Source organism: Eucyclogobius newberryi, unplaced genomic scaffold (genome assembly GCF_026437365.1).
Source record: "Eucyclogobius newberryi isolate DKJ021-1_F unplaced genomic scaffold, fEucNew1.0.hap1 SCAF_9, whole genome shotgun sequence".
Classification (NCBI taxonomy): Eukaryota; Metazoa; Chordata; class Actinopteri; order Gobiiformes; family Gobiidae; genus Eucyclogobius; species Eucyclogobius newberryi.
The window spans coordinates 34,040,136-34,054,886 of NW_027316532.1; the positions used below are offsets into that span (position 1 = coordinate 34,040,136).

The 14,751-nt window shown below is 38.3% G+C and overlaps 2 protein-coding genes across 4 annotated transcripts; both read right to left on the minus strand.

Moving 5' to 3' along the window:
• Positions 1-376: 376 nt before the first annotated feature.
• On the minus strand, positions 377-3,457 carry hmg20b (high mobility group 20B). Of its 3 annotated transcripts, XM_072438911.1 has the most exons (9): positions 3,336-3,457; positions 3,140-3,260; positions 2,383-2,583; positions 2,132-2,252; positions 1,973-2,028; positions 1,837-1,903; positions 1,157-1,372; positions 947-1,079; positions 377-813 (listed from the first exon to the last, which is right to left on the minus strand). In XM_072438911.1, exons 2-9 carry the CDS (start codon positions 3,221-3,223, stop codon positions 801-803), a joined length of 891 nt encoding a protein of 296 aa, XP_072295012.1. In that variant the 5' UTR covers positions 3,224-3,260; positions 3,336-3,457; the 3' UTR covers positions 377-800. The 3 variants fall into 3 exon arrangements, with proteins under 3 accessions (XP_072295012.1, XP_072295010.1, XP_072295011.1); XM_072438909.1 differs by lacking the exon at positions 3,336-3,457 and having other exon boundaries at positions 3,140-3,292; XM_072438910.1 differs by lacking the exon at positions 3,336-3,457 and having other exon boundaries at positions 1,973-2,025; positions 3,140-3,291.
• A 5,727-nt stretch (positions 3,458-9,184) lies between these two features.
• LOC140353890 (elongation factor 2-like) lies at positions 9,185-13,994 on the minus strand. The gene is made up of 13 exons (XM_072438661.1): positions 13,840-13,994; positions 12,814-13,028; positions 12,555-12,736; positions 12,262-12,473; positions 11,997-12,175; positions 11,639-11,735; positions 11,187-11,439; positions 10,915-11,110; positions 10,479-10,845; positions 10,059-10,412; positions 9,801-9,983; positions 9,597-9,729; positions 9,185-9,526 (listed from the first exon to the last, which is right to left on the minus strand). The coding sequence occupies exons 1-13, from the start codon at positions 13,840-13,842 to the stop codon at positions 9,333-9,335; spliced, it is 2,568 nt and encodes an 855-aa protein (XP_072294762.1). The 5' UTR covers positions 13,843-13,994; the 3' UTR covers positions 9,185-9,332.
• Between the last annotated feature and the right edge of the window lie 757 nt (positions 13,995-14,751).

The window sequence follows — 14,751 nt, forward strand, 5'->3', positions numbered from 1 at the left end:
AGTAATGTGTGTGTAATGATTGATAGACAAAAGTAAAAGATCAAACTATTTTCTGAAATCATTTTAATAAACAATACAAAATGAAATCACACTCATTATTAATACAGATACTTTGAGCATTCTCACACATCTAAATCTGTAAATCAGCCATAATATATGCAGACATTTTCAAGGCAAAAAATATGAAGAGACTTGAGAATAGTGAATGGTACAACTTTGTACAACTACTGTTTAGAGATTGTATTCATTACCCTTGGGTCTCTCTTCAGCATTCAGAAATCGGTAAAATTTGCACCAGTTAAACATAACTAGATAGGAGCAGATTAAATTGCAGTAATTGTATTAAGCAAATCCAAAATAAGATCCTTATGAGACATGATAAAAGCGAGGGTTTTGTACTGGTATACGAGTTGTAGTAACTGATGCAATTATAGTCCAGACCAAAATGAAATCATGTTTACAATAACTTGTTTTATGCATGAAATAGGAGGGGTTGTGATAGCAAAGCACTTCAGTCCTCAGAAGTTTAAGTTGTCAATGCCTGCATTTTCTTAGCCCTGCAGACTGAAATATTTATTATATTTCATAATTTAAAAAAATATAAGTAGTTGCTATCTGATCTGCCTAAACACGTGTTAGCATCTAGAATCGACAGTACAACATAATACCAATTTCATTCAAAAGAAAAAACAAAAGGGAAGAGGCATGTTATGTTCAATGAAGGTGATGTGATGATCCACGTGATCGGATCACAGATTTCATTACAAAATAAGTCATTTGATCCTTTAACAGACTCCTCCTTATAATTTCTCACTGTCAGGAAATTCAAGATTGCAATTAGACCAACATATCACAATTCATCAATTATTTCTTCATGGATTGGAGCATTTTACAAATACAGTTAAGCAGCTGCTTGTGTGCTGTATCATACTCTCAGGTTAGTTACCTGTCAAAATGTGATAAAACCTCACAAAGTTGTCGTAGCAAGGCACGATGTCTATCTGGGTTTCCCTCTAGCACTCCACTGAGACGACTCAAATATGAATCCAGGTTACCAAGAGATGCAGTCTCACCTGAACCTGTTAGACACAAGACACAGGATTGCAGATCATGTAAACCATATCCTTTTATAACAATAAGCAAAGATGCCTCCCACCTGGCAAGGGGACAGTGGACAGACTGTTGACTAGTGTTTGTTTAATAGCCTGCAGGTGTTTCTGTAGAGCCTGAGTTCTTTGTTCATCCTGACCGAGCTCTGCCTCCAGTCGCTCCTTGGCATTGTACATATCCTTAATATGTCTCTGCAGCACCGCATTCTGCTCTTCAAACTCTATATTTGCTTTTCGGAGACGTCGCAGTTCAGCTTCTCGAGCTGAACAAAAGAGACACAGAGCAAAAGTAAAGTCAAAAATTAAATAAATACTGTTCATGCTGTAACCGCATTTGACAATAGACAAAAAAAACTCTAGCAAGTCTACCTTTTCTTTAACGTACCTCTGTATTTCCAAAGGAATAAAAGTTTTCAACGTGCAATAGAATTAAAGCACTATGAACTTTGTACGTTTTTAGGTGAAGGGGTCTTTTTTCCATGGAGATGTCGTTTTTCCTGGAATGTTCCACAAAATGGCATAGAATTTCACAATCTCCATGGAAACAAGCAGGTGACTCCCGACTTTTTTGGCAATAAATCCACTTGTAATTGAATAAATGAACCTATAACTTTATACGATAATGTGGAACAAATCCATAACATTTTCATAAGACAAGCATTTGAAAAACCCTGCCCCAGTAAACTTTCATAGTGCGTCTTTAAGATTGGGTTCAAATTCAGATTACCTTTATTCTGATCAAGAAACTCCTCTGTGAAAATAGGAACGTCAAATCTGCTGGGGAGTTCAGGGACCTGTAAGACGTTGTAGTTTAAAAAAAATGCAAAGACAATGAAAGCTTTCACACTAGAAATTGTATCCACCTTTGGTAAAGAAAGTCCAGTATTAACAGTTATAGAAGCTGACGGGGCATCTTCTTCTCGTCATCCACACAAAAAAGAAGTGCCATTGTTAACAGGTCATGAGGCATTGATGCAAATAAATCTATAGAAGATATTCTCAAATACTTGGTACACATCTACCTTTTTTTACTCTCTTGTCTTGTATTTTGGCATTTGTGAGGTGGAAGGCTTCCGTCTGCTGATAGTCTTTCAGCTCTTGAGCGTACTGCATTTTCTCACGTTCAGCTTCATCCAGATAGCGCTGCCAAATACATTAAAAAAAAAAGGATTAACAAAAAAAATCACTTTCTTCTGCATTGTATAATCAAACTTTAAATCTTGTTTGTTTGTCTTAACATAAACATAACAGCAAGGACCATTATCAGACTTACCTGTTTGTCGTGGGGGGCCAGTCTTGTCCACTCAGCCCCAAGTCTCTTGGTAATTTCAGGGAAAGGTAAATCAGGGTACTGGGCCCGCATAAGTTCTCGCCGTTCATTTAAGAATCTTACATATCCAGTGACAGGCGCTTTAGGACCATTTGGTAGCACCTTCTTCCTTTTTTTCCCCTTTGGCCAGCCTCTTTTCTTTGGCTGCAAAATAGAAATATTTTAAAGTTTTTTCATTATCATCATCATCATCATCATCATCATCATCATCATCATCATCATCATCATCATCATCAATATTAATGTATTTATGTTTAAGCTTTGTAGATTTATTTCAGGGATAAGATAAGATCAGATAAGATATTCCTTTATTGTCCCACATGGGGAAATTTCATTGGTGCAACGCAGGTAGATACAGAGGTAGATACAGAAGAACAGATCACTTATAGGAAGTCTGAAAAACACTTTCAGTAGAAGATCTCCTATAAATAAATAAAAACTCCCATAGACAAATAAATAAATACCATTGCATGTGATCCCGACAGTAATTGCACATGAATATGTGTCACGACAGCACATAGATTGCACATGAATTTCACAGTAATTGCACATATGACAGAATTGCTGTCTGTCTAAATTTCATAAATTAGATAAATTTCTGGATAAATTTCATAGGTGAGTTTTCTTGCACCATCCGCCTGATAAACCCGCAGAGAGCCTCATTAAGTGCTAAAGTGCTAAAGGCCTAGTCCAGGCTTACCTCTTCAGTCGGCTGATCGGGTGAATGTGAGGACTTGGGGTTGTGCTGCTGCGCATCGCCGTGTTCTTGTTTAATTCCTCCCATATCCTCCAATAATGTTTTGGCAAAGCGCAGTGGGTATCTATTAAAATACAGTAAAGATACTGACATTCTTATTGAAACTACAAAGTTGTCGTTTTACCGTGTCAATACTCACACTCTTCACACAACACGTCCGTGCCTTCGGATGTACAGGGAATTAGCCCGAATTCACAAACATGATTCCACGACAAAATCACGAACTGTAAACATGTACATTTGTTAAACACTTTATAGACACATGCACACAATTGCCATCTTTAACGTAAAGTCTGGATAAAATACTCACCCTGTAAATCGTCTGGTCAAACAGGAAGTGTTCTGTCTATCGATGCTCCGATTGGCTAAGAACGATGGCTCTGTGAAAAAAAAAGGTCTGTGTCTGCGCATGGGCAGTACTGTTTAGCTGCGCCTCATCTGGATGATCGACGTGAGAAAGTGTCCAATGGGAGCATTGAAAAAACGCCCACTAGATCCATTGTACAGACCAATAACTTTAACCCGGAAATTGCAACGTCGATCATCGGATTTATGCATGGATGTATTACATTATCTGGATAGGGTACGCCCCCTCTGCCTCTGGCTCCAAATTGAGTAGTGGCCACTTCGCAGAATGCAGCCTTTTGGTCGGACCATTTCAGGAGTTCGGCCTCTAAAATTACCAAACATGCTAAATTGTTTTTAGTCTAAAAATAAAATAGAAGGAATTTCACTCTTCAACTGTTTCTAAAATACTTAAAAAATACATTTTTAACCTCCCGGTGAACGGTGTACGCGCACCGAGCGCGCACGTAACCCTCATGAACGAGCCTCAAAAGAACATGTGACGGAAACTAAACACAAGCAGAAGAAAGTGACGAGACGAGACCAACGATACACGTAAGTTGTGTTTGTATGTCATTCCTCACGTTTCACACATTGTTCCATATGAAGTGTAAAACAACGATTACACAGTTAACACAAGTTAACACAAGTTAACACAAGTTAACACGAGTTAACACGAGCTAACGTAAGCTAAAGTTTAGCTACACAAAGATGCAACAACACGTCGTGATGGCTCGTGCTTCTGCAAATAAATAACTAATTATTTCTCTTACTAAATGTTCTAAGAGACAAGAGGTTATGCATAGATCAAGGAAAACTAGAGAAAGAAGGGAAATAAAGTGATGTTTGTATTATGTGCTATAAAAAAACAACCAATAATTCAAATATAACCTGCTATAATGGGTCATATCTTACATATATAAATGTAAAGGTGTTTAAAAGTGACAGTGCTGTACTTACAGGGGCTGAGACGACATTTGAGGTTTTATTACATATTTCATAATGAAGTGTGCTGTGTTTAAACAAAGCACACGCTTGTTTTGTATAGGAATGTCATGGATTTACTTCCATGGAATATGTAGAGATTTAGCAAACATGTCAGTTATGTTCTAACTTCTAAGGTTTAAACTTATTCATAAATAAATTACTTTTGGTTCTAGCTTTAAAAAATAATGTGAAAAGAGGAACTTTTGTGTTACAGAGCGAAATGTAAATCTGTCAATAACATATTCCAGCTTTTCTCTGTTAAATGTGCAGAATATATCAACGTTCTAATGAGTACCTTTCTCATCTTCAGAGTGCTGACCAGTGAGTTTAGTCTGTCTGTGCTGACCAGAGCTCTACAGGTCACTACAGGTCACTGCAGGTCACTACAGGTCACTACAGGTCACTGCAGACCTAATCACTGCAGACACAGAGTCATCTCAAGTAAACTCCTGACGACTCCAAAGCAAAAGGTATTTTAATAATAACTTGTGCCTCGACTAAAAGTAAACAGTGTAGAATCAGTACTTTGAATTTATAAAATGTCTGTTTTGTTATGACCAAAAAAACTAAATGATAATTGTTCCTCAAAAGAGACACTCCTGTGTCACATGTGTCTGTGAAGCAGCTTCATGACAAACATATGAAGTGTATGTTATATGACTTTTATAAATCTAATACATATGAAGTGTATGTTATATGACTTTTATAAATCTAAACATATGAAGTGTATGTTATATGACTTTTATAAATCTAATACATATGAAGTGTATGCTCTATAACTTGTATAATCTAAACATATGAAGTGTATGTTCTATGACTTGTATAATCTAAAGCTGTGACATGTTCTGTTTGTCTCTTTCATACGATGGAGCTGAACGGTGCAATTACTGAAGTACAGAAGACTGCGTAGCCATGGAAACAAAGTCTTGTTAAATACTGAGATATTCAGTATTTAACGCAATAATGTCACATTCATGTGCATATAACTGATGTAAAAAGAGTGTTTATTTTACCATTATTATTAGTATTATTTTGTCTTACGCTGTTTTTATTTTATCTTTATCTTTATTTTCCTCCTCCATTCCTTATTAAGGTATGAGAGGTTCTGTCTATAGGAGTTTTTGTTTATAAGAGTTCTTCTATTAAGATCGATCTATTAAGAGTGTTTTTTAAACTTCCTATAAGTTTTCTGTCCTTTTCCTCTGTATCTACTGTGTTGCAACAACGACATTTCCTCATGTGTGGACAATAAAAGAATATCTTATTTTATTCAGTTTGTTCTATTTGACTTATACAGGTTGTTTTATCATTGTTAATATTTTTATGTTGCACTGAATCACCAAAGCAAGTTCCACTGTTTGTGAATTATTTTCTTTGACAATGGCAATACATTTTCTGATTCTATTAATGATGATAATAATAATGAACAGTACACAGACTCCAAAACTCCTTAATAAGGGACTCCCACATTGTAGCTTTAAAACTCATTGTAGCTTTAAAACTCAACTAAAACTGGCTAAAATCAATTTATCATTTAAGATATTCCTTTATTGTCCCACATGGGGAAAAATATAATCAGATTTGCATTTATTGAACAAGTTCATTCATGTTCATTATTCGTATTAAATACATTAATAAACAAATGTGTTTTGTATTTATTAAAGATTGACATGATACAAAAACGACACAAAAGGAAACTGAATATAATTAAATACTGCTTAACTCAATTATGTAACAGAATCGATGATTATATTTTATATTTCTTCTCATCTGATTAAAAAAAATGCATATTGGCCAAATTATACTATGTAAATAAATAACTGAAAAGTTAATAACAAAATAAATACCCAAACCAAAAACTACAGAAAATGATGAGGACGTTATTCCACCTCTAAATGTAATTCATTGTCATTAAACCAGACTTTTTATCTTAACACTTCTTTATAATTCTCTTAAATATCAGAGCTTTACAACATGATACATGTATATTTATAGATGGATATAACAATTCATCATTATACGTTACGTAAACAGACTATTTCAAGCCGAATTATTCCAAAAGTCCGTGTTGACTCTTCTCAGTCTTTCACGCTGCTGTGACGTGCGCGCTCCCGACGCCAAAGCCTCACGGCGATGACGTCACAAAAGTGGGAGGAGATATACCACTGTTCAGGAAGTAATGCGGAACTAAAAAACTTTTTTGGAACCATGCGCCAATGAGCAGCTCCATAGGTTTCAATGGCGGCCATCTTGGCTTCCGGGGGCTTGGATTTATGCAGTTTTTGCTTATCCCGAACGCGCCCACAATGTACGTGTTAATTATACTCCAGTAGAAATGTATAATTTTTTCGTTTCTTGCGTCATCCAAATTACTTCAGAATGTTATGAGCCGCCATATGAACAAGGTTCGATAGCCGAGTGGATGAGATGGGACGTGATGCGAGTTCGATTTGCTGAATGTCCTTTCTCTAAAGGCGAGGGGAGGATAAGGAGCTATACCCCGATTTGGAACTTCTTTCTTTGGAGCAAACCTATAATTAATTATGTACTTATACATACCTGACCCTCATATCTGATAATTATTCCTGCAATAGGGTTTGATCCAATAGATCACTCACCATTTAAGTCCAGCTTCTTAGCATGCCTGATTTGGCATCAACTACACGTCTAGTTCTAGATCAAGAATACGCCCAAGGAACATCCGAATAAAACAAGCGAAATTAAGGCAAAGAAAAGAGGAGACTAAGGCAATTGAGGTATTTTTTATTATAAGGGGCTTGTGTACTAACACGGCATAATTATGTTCATCAACCCGCCCCGCGTCCAAGCCTATTAATAAGGTTATGTATTAAAATGCAATGCCATCTGGTCTCTGGTTTCTGAAAGCTCTCAACTTGAGACATTTTGAAAAATGATTAATTTAACAAATAAATCTGCCAACGACGACTAATTTTAATTTAAAATGAACTGGGAGTTTATATGGGCAAATCTTACATAGACTTGGCCAGCCCGGATTTCCATCAAATAAAGGCTAGTCTGTTGTCATAGCAACGCAGTTTACAAGCTAACAGTTGTATTTTCAGCTTTTTTTTTTGCCTTCACCATTTTTTTACTTTTCGTTTTATTTATTTATACAGGGAAAACCCAATGAGTTATTTTTCATAGGTAACAAACACAATATCCAAATAAAAAAATCAATGATTTAAAGATACATAAAAACATACTTGCACATACACTATGCGATCATGTAAGCTCGGCGGGTAGTCCTTGACCAGTGCTTTAAAATCATTAATTATAATTATGATTTAAGGTCACTGAGTTTTGTTCCAGAGGGAGCAAAGTTGTTGAAAGCCTTTTTTCCAGTCTCTGTGTTGATACGATGGGTCTATAAGATAAAAATGTCCTGAGACCTCAAATGGTGGATTCCCTAATGTGCTTCAAGCTTAATAATTGGGCAAAATGCCAACTAGAGCCTTGTACACAAACAAAAGGCAGTGCGAGTTCAGAGGTTTTAACACTGTTGTAGAATGCATTATATACACACACATACACCATAATCTAGAACTAAGGAAACAACTTTTTATTTCTAAAGAATGACAATCTGGCTTTAAGATCATTTGTCAGCTCTTGTATGTTTGTTGAGGGAGTTTATCATCGATCCAGATGCCGAAGTATTTGTGATGGGTACTTGTTCAATCACTTTACCATTGAGCGTAAGGATACTTTTTTGGGGTCACTATCGACATCCAGCTCCGACAGCCATGTTGTGGTTGAATTTTGAAATAATTTGAAAATGTTACATAAACTTTATCCAATGCGCATGTTTTACCAAACGTAAAAAACAAAATTTCAGGTAATAAATTAGTAATAGCCATGAATTAAACAAATGATCAATCTGTGTCTAAAGGTGTAGTGATACCAACTGTTCCTGTATAAAATATAGACCAGAACAGTGTTTTTAGGGTGAATACCCTATTCATTTTCACATTTCTAAAAACCAAAGTCCTGACAACTGACGGGATAGTCTTAAGACATTGCTCTTTCCCCACAGCAACAGAACCCACAACTGGTTCTGATCTAAAACTAGTGGTGGAAAACAGGTCATGCAACTCAAAATCCCAGAGAAACTTGCCCAATGACCTGAATTTAAACCTGGCTCAATGCAAAGGTACATTTTATAACCCGCATTGCCATTACATAATTTCTTGGCCGTAAATTAAGAACCACTCAATATCAGTAAAGTGCAAGTCACTAAATTGGACCGCAGGCTTAAACCAGGGCAGATCAGTTACGTCACACCCCAATTGATCCAGTTCATGACCAAACAAAATATTTAAAAAATGTTTTCTGGATTCAGCCTAGTATTGCCCTTATTTACATCCTTTAGGCATTATTTAATTCTGGGCTAGTATTGGGAAACTTTTAGTCTTGGAATCGCTTATTTGCATAGCAATGTAATTAATTTAATTTCACAAATTGGATATTTAACGTTATTGAAACTAGTGACCCATACTGTAATTATGAAATTTCCTAGGCAGCCACGAGGCTACAGCCCCACCCTCTGGAAAATTAAGTTTTATAGCCTTGAAATGGCCCAAAACAGAACATGGTCTATTGTCAAACACCAAAGTAAATACAATATTTATGCTTCCAATGTGATGGATTTGTTCAGAAGGTTTTTATTTGAAGTTTACAATTTTTTTTTTTACTTTTATCTTTGTCAATTTTGGCAAACATTACTTTTCTGTTCAGTCCCACAATGTTAAGTAAAATCTATAGACGTGGAATGAGATGCGCCAAGTTCCTAGAGTTTGTCCAAGTAGTTTTCCAAAGGAGGGATGCCCTCTTTGATCCCCTTGCGTTTGCGTGTATCTGTGACAACCTGCCCTGGCCTCGATGTGGGCTCAAAGGGATTTCCATCAAGGATCTTCCAGTGGTCAAATACACACTGAGGGAAGGCCTGTCCACCAGTATTTGAACGTAGATCGGCTGTGAAACCTGGGACAGAAACTAGGGTTAACATTTTACTGTACATAAAGACCCTGTAATACACACTTATACATCTTACCGAATGACTCATTGACAGGAAGGTAGGCCTTGACAACATGCATTGGCGTTCCTGCAACATTGCCCTCTTCAAACACAATCCCTCTTCTCCTTGTCAAGACACTGTAGCTGCCCCCAATTGCATCACTAGGACACTAAGATTTGGGGAATTCAGTTAATATAAATTGATCATTTAAATAAACAAAATAGGAAAAAAGTTATTTACCGAAATCTCAACCAGATAGACTGGCTCCATAATTCTGGGCTGAGCTGTAAGCTGAGCGGCATAAAGTACTCTGCGGGCAGTGGGGATGATCTGTCCACCACCTCGATGGATGGCGTCTGTGTGCAGGGTCACATCATGGACATCAAAACGAATGCCACGCATGTTTTCCTCACAAAGCACACCCTAGAGATTGAAATTTACGATTATTATTAACATATTTCAGACTGCATCAAATTTAAGATTTAGACTGCAATTTACCTCTTTGGATGCCCACTGAAATCCAGCCACAACACTATCCTTGATTTCATTAAGGTACTGAACTCCCTTGGTAACATCCACCAGAATGTTGGGTCCAGTTCCATCAGGGCCAAAACACCAGATTTTACGGGCCTCACCAACATCCCACTCATATTTCTCAGCAAGGGTGCGGGCACGCTGCTTCAGCTCTTGTCGAGAAGCAATGTCACCTTTGTCAATGTCTTCAGGAAGGCCTTCCTCAAGAGGACGGGCCTTCATGAATAACCGGTTGTGCTTGTTTGGAGATTTGGACAGGCACAGTATGTCAGACTCTGCTTGGACAGTCTCCCTATAAGACACCACGGGATTCGATTTCTGGAATGATGAAGGGAAACTTTAGCTCATCATCATCATTATACTATAATTTAAATGATTTCTTACTTTAAGTGGAATGCCAGCATGGTCCTCCTCCAAATCCTTCAAACAAATCTCCAAATGCAGCTCTCCTGCTCCAGCAACAATGTGCTCTCCTGATTCCTCAATAATGCACTGCACCATAGGATCAGACTTGGACAGGCGCTTCAACCCTTCAACCAGCTTGGGCAGGTCAGAAGGATTTTTAGCCTCAACAGCAACTCTCACCACAGGACTAACACTGAACTTCATCACTTTCAAATTGTGCGCATGCTCAAAGGTTGAGATTGTTCCCGTTTTCACAAGATACTGGTCCACTCCAACCAGACCGACAATGTTCCCACATGGTACCTCTTCAATGGGTTCAGTGTAACGACCCATCATCAAAATGGTTCTGAAAGTTGGAGAAATTTAATATAGCTGGCCAAGAAGTGTCTCCCAATTCCAATTAAATTAAACAAACCTTTGAATTGGCTTAAGGTAGAGGTCCTCCTTCTTTCCAGGGACATAATTTGGTCCCATGATGCGAACTTTCTGGCCAGTTGAGACAACTCCAGAGAACACACGCCCAAAGGCAAAAAAGCGACCCTTGTCAGAGGTAGGGACCATCTTTGAGATGTACATCATCAATGGAGCCTTGGGGTCACAGTTCTTGATACCTGGAGGAAAAAAAAAAACAAAATCAAAAACATTGAAGGGAAATTTCAAATTTTCCATGCCAACTTTAAGACTCACCCATAGCAGCTTCATCGTCTCCAGGTCCTTCATAGAGGAGCTCACAGCGATACTTCTGCGCAGTGACAGGAGAAGGCAAGTGGATGGTGATCATCTGAAGCAAAGCTTCTCCAGCTGGCAGCCAACGACGCATGACAGCCTTCAACAGAGGTTTACCCTCTTTGTCCTTGTCTTCAGAATCCAACTTGATGCTTAGTTTTTCCATCATTTTGGCAGTGTCCTCCTTCTTGAAGTTCATGATGGCATCAAACATCTACAAACATAAAAACAAGTTTACAATATATACACAGCAAGAGACACAAGCCAGTGAAGTCCATGGCCTCATCAGTTTAAAATGTATCATCACCGTTTTAATCAGGTCAAAGTGAAGAATTTTATATTCATCAACTGCAGGCATAATTATTCAAAGTTCACTAACATAAGTATACATTGCCTTTAAGAAAATTACAAACCTTGTAGATTGGATCCAGAACAAAAAACACAAAGGAGCGGATATGTTTCCCATCAGTATTAGCCTTACTGAACTTGCCAGTAGCTGGGTCACACCACCTGTAAAATAACACTGGTAAAATAAACTGCCAATTTTACCGGTACAATAGTGTCATATTTTGAGTCTTTAAAAACAAACAAAAACAGGCATTTTATTCAAGGAATTGCACACTTTCATTGACTGTAAACACTACCAATTTCACAAACATACAAATGCATGTTATAACACTTTTAGTGAGATGCAAAAATCAGGATAAGCAGAATACAATCTAGTTTGTAAACTGCTTATATAGTCAGCGATTAAAAACATAGAAACCTCACCTATCACCCCACATCTTTTTCATCAGGTCCTCTACTTTTTTGGCCTTCTCCTCTGGTGTTGGTTCAGGCTCACCTGCCTTTAGGAATTTCTTTGCATATGTTTCAGCAAACTGCTTTAGAGTAAATGCCCAGCCATGGAGCCCTGAGCCAAAGCCAACAGTTCCCTTTACGGGGTCAATCTGAGACAATACAGTCAGCATTAGACACTCTCAGCCGCCAGCGCAAATAAACATGCATTACGCACTTGGCTTGGATGCGGACTTACCTCAATATCACCCATTGGTCCTTCCTTCAACTCTCCGTACGTGGCAATGATGACGTTAACATTTTCAATGATACGCTGGAATGTCTGGAAAAGGTCCTCTGGCTCAAGCTGCAGTTCCAACAAGGCACGGTCCATTTTGTTCATCATGAGAACAGGCTTAATGCGTTCAGCAATGGCTTGACGAAGCACTGTCTCAGTTTGCACACAGACTCCTGGCAACCCCAAAAAAATGTTTTAGCATGCCAAACCAAGACAATTTCATTTTCTTAAATAGGGAACTTGCAAGTAGTTACCTGACACACAATCTACAACAACTAGGGCTCCATCAGTGACACGCAGGGCAGCGGTGACTTCAGAAGAGAAGTCAACGTGCCCAGGGGAATCAATCAAGTTGATCAAGAAACCCGCGCCATCCTTGCCCTGTTTGATGAAGGCCAAATCATTTGCAGACAACTCGTAGAACAAGGAGATTGCACTGTAGAGGTAAGACAGGTGAATGAGAAAACATGACAAAACATTTTAATACTGTGTGTGTTGCACAAGTTTACACACGTTGACTTGATGGTAATACACCGCTCTTGCTCATCTTTACGCGTGTCAGTAAAGCGAGTTTCTCCAGCTCGAGCTGAGGCAATAATACCGGCCTTGGACACCAGTGAGTCAGTCAGTGTAGACTTTCCATGATCCACATGAGCAATCACAGACATGTTACGGATGTTGGCCTTCTTGTCCATGATGGCACGGATCTGGTCTATGGTGAAGTTCACCTGAGGGGAAAGTAAATATATTGTGAATCTCACATGAAAACAAGTATTGTAAATAGCCATATGGAGACATGTCATTGTTCTAAAATGGACAAACTATTAGTATAGATCCCATTAGCAGCACATACAGGAGAGCCTAGGTCTAAACTTGAATGATACATTAGACCGCTGACTTTAAATGCTGATGGCTACAGCTACAACATGGGCCAAAACCGACATAAGTGCAGCACACAAAAGGACTTCGGTCACCCGGCTTTTTGTCGGTCTGCGCAGGCCACGTGTACAGTAGCGTAAAGCTAAAGGCTACATGTTAGATAACGTCGCCGCTAGGCCGCAACTGAGACCAGGAAATGCCGGTAAATAAATCAGACTAGTAGTAGGGTTGCTGACAAGTAAATATAAACTATGAATCTACGTGTGCGGCGAAAATACATGTATCACACGAATTGTCAGACAACATTTGGGTCTTTTAGAGTATGGTCGTAATGCTACGGCCGCCTGCGCACTAAGCGGCCAACACCCGCAAGAAGCAGCGCTGATGCGACAGCGCCTACATATTGCAGTGTACGGCACATTTGAGACAATTTGAGTTTAGAAAATACTGAAGACTACGACAAGACACAAAAGACACAAAAACGCCGCCTTGAAGTGAATACCGAAAAGCCGAAAGCACAAAATGGTTGCCTTTCCATTCAGCTCCAAACACAGCCAAATACGTCCTATTTTAACCTCAAAACCCTAATCCAAACACGTGAAACATGCTAGTCATGTATATAAGTAGTATATGGCATCATACAACACAAAAGGACCTTACCATTTTAGCGGATGGTTGTGGATTCGCTTGGTGGAAAACAGAGCAAGTTTGACTCTGCCCAGCTCACACAGGCTTAGGCAGGGAAGAGACAGTTGACGTCAGACAACAAGACTTTATACCGCGTGCGCAGGTCACGTTCCACGTCACGCTGTGCTTCAGCGCCAAGAGGCGAAAACAGAGACATGCATATTATATTCCAGCAGATGGCGCTGCAAATCAACAATTGGCCACGAACAACTGACAAAACATGGATCTGCAGAAAAGTCCTCCTGAGCAGAATCAAAGACGCCGAGTTAAAGTTACAAGGCCTCTTAAAATGTTAAGATTCACAGAAACAATCCCTCATTCGTCCAGGAGTATGAAGGTTATTTTGTGTTTTTGTTACGATTTCTTTTTTTTTAATCGTAATTTTGTTTTTAAGATCGATTTTTTAAAATGTTTTATCGTATTTATATACAATGAATATTTTTACTAGATTCGATGTAAAAAAAAAAAGAATTGTAATAAAACCACAAAATAACCTTCATAGATTTTTGGTGTCATTTTTATTTTGAGGATTCGGAAAAAAACAAAATCCTGCAGTCCTCTTCAAACCTCAACAGAAATTCGATAATTTCTTCTTTTTGCCCATCAGAGTTCATATATCGGCATAACTGAGCTGCTTGTTCGATATCGATCACATCACACGACTCATCACAGGCAGTTGAGTAGGTTGGGGCTGAATTAATGTCCTTGATTTGCCGATTGGTGATGTGCCATTTTAATGGCCTTTTCCTCAACTGTCTTTGCGGAGAATCCTTCATGTCATTCTGGAAATGTCTTTCCAAATGAGTCTTTTTGTTATTTGACAACTTCTCGTTACAAAGCAAATATGCAGGCAATCCTTCCGCATTGGCAATGAAAGCAAACTAT

What these genes read in the sequence shown, in the direction of transcription:
- hmg20b (XM_072438909.1), bottom strand. Translation starts at nt 3,289, where the DNA reads ATGTCAGTATCTTTACTGTATTTTAATAGATACCCACTGCGCTTTGCC. An exon ending in CCGATCAGCCGACTGAAGAG is followed by an intron (nt 2,584 to 3,139) that starts GTAAGCCTGGAC and finishes TCTATTTTGCAG; the next exon opens with CCAAAGAAAAGAGGCTGGCC. An exon ending in TGGCCCCCCACGACAAACAG is followed by an intron (nt 2,253 to 2,382) that starts GTAAGTCTGATA and finishes TGTATTTGGCAG; the next exon opens with CGCTATCTGGATGAAGCTGA.
- LOC140353890 (XM_072438661.1), bottom strand. An exon ending in TGTATTACCATCAAGTCAAC is followed by an intron (nt 12,737 to 12,813) that starts GTGTGTAAACTT and finishes TTACCTCTACAG; the next exon opens with TGCAATCTCCTTGTTCTACG. An exon ending in AAAAAGATGTGGGGTGATAG is followed by an intron (nt 11,736 to 11,996) that starts GTGAGGTTTCTA and finishes GTTATTTTACAG; the next exon opens with GTGGTGTGACCCAGCTACTG.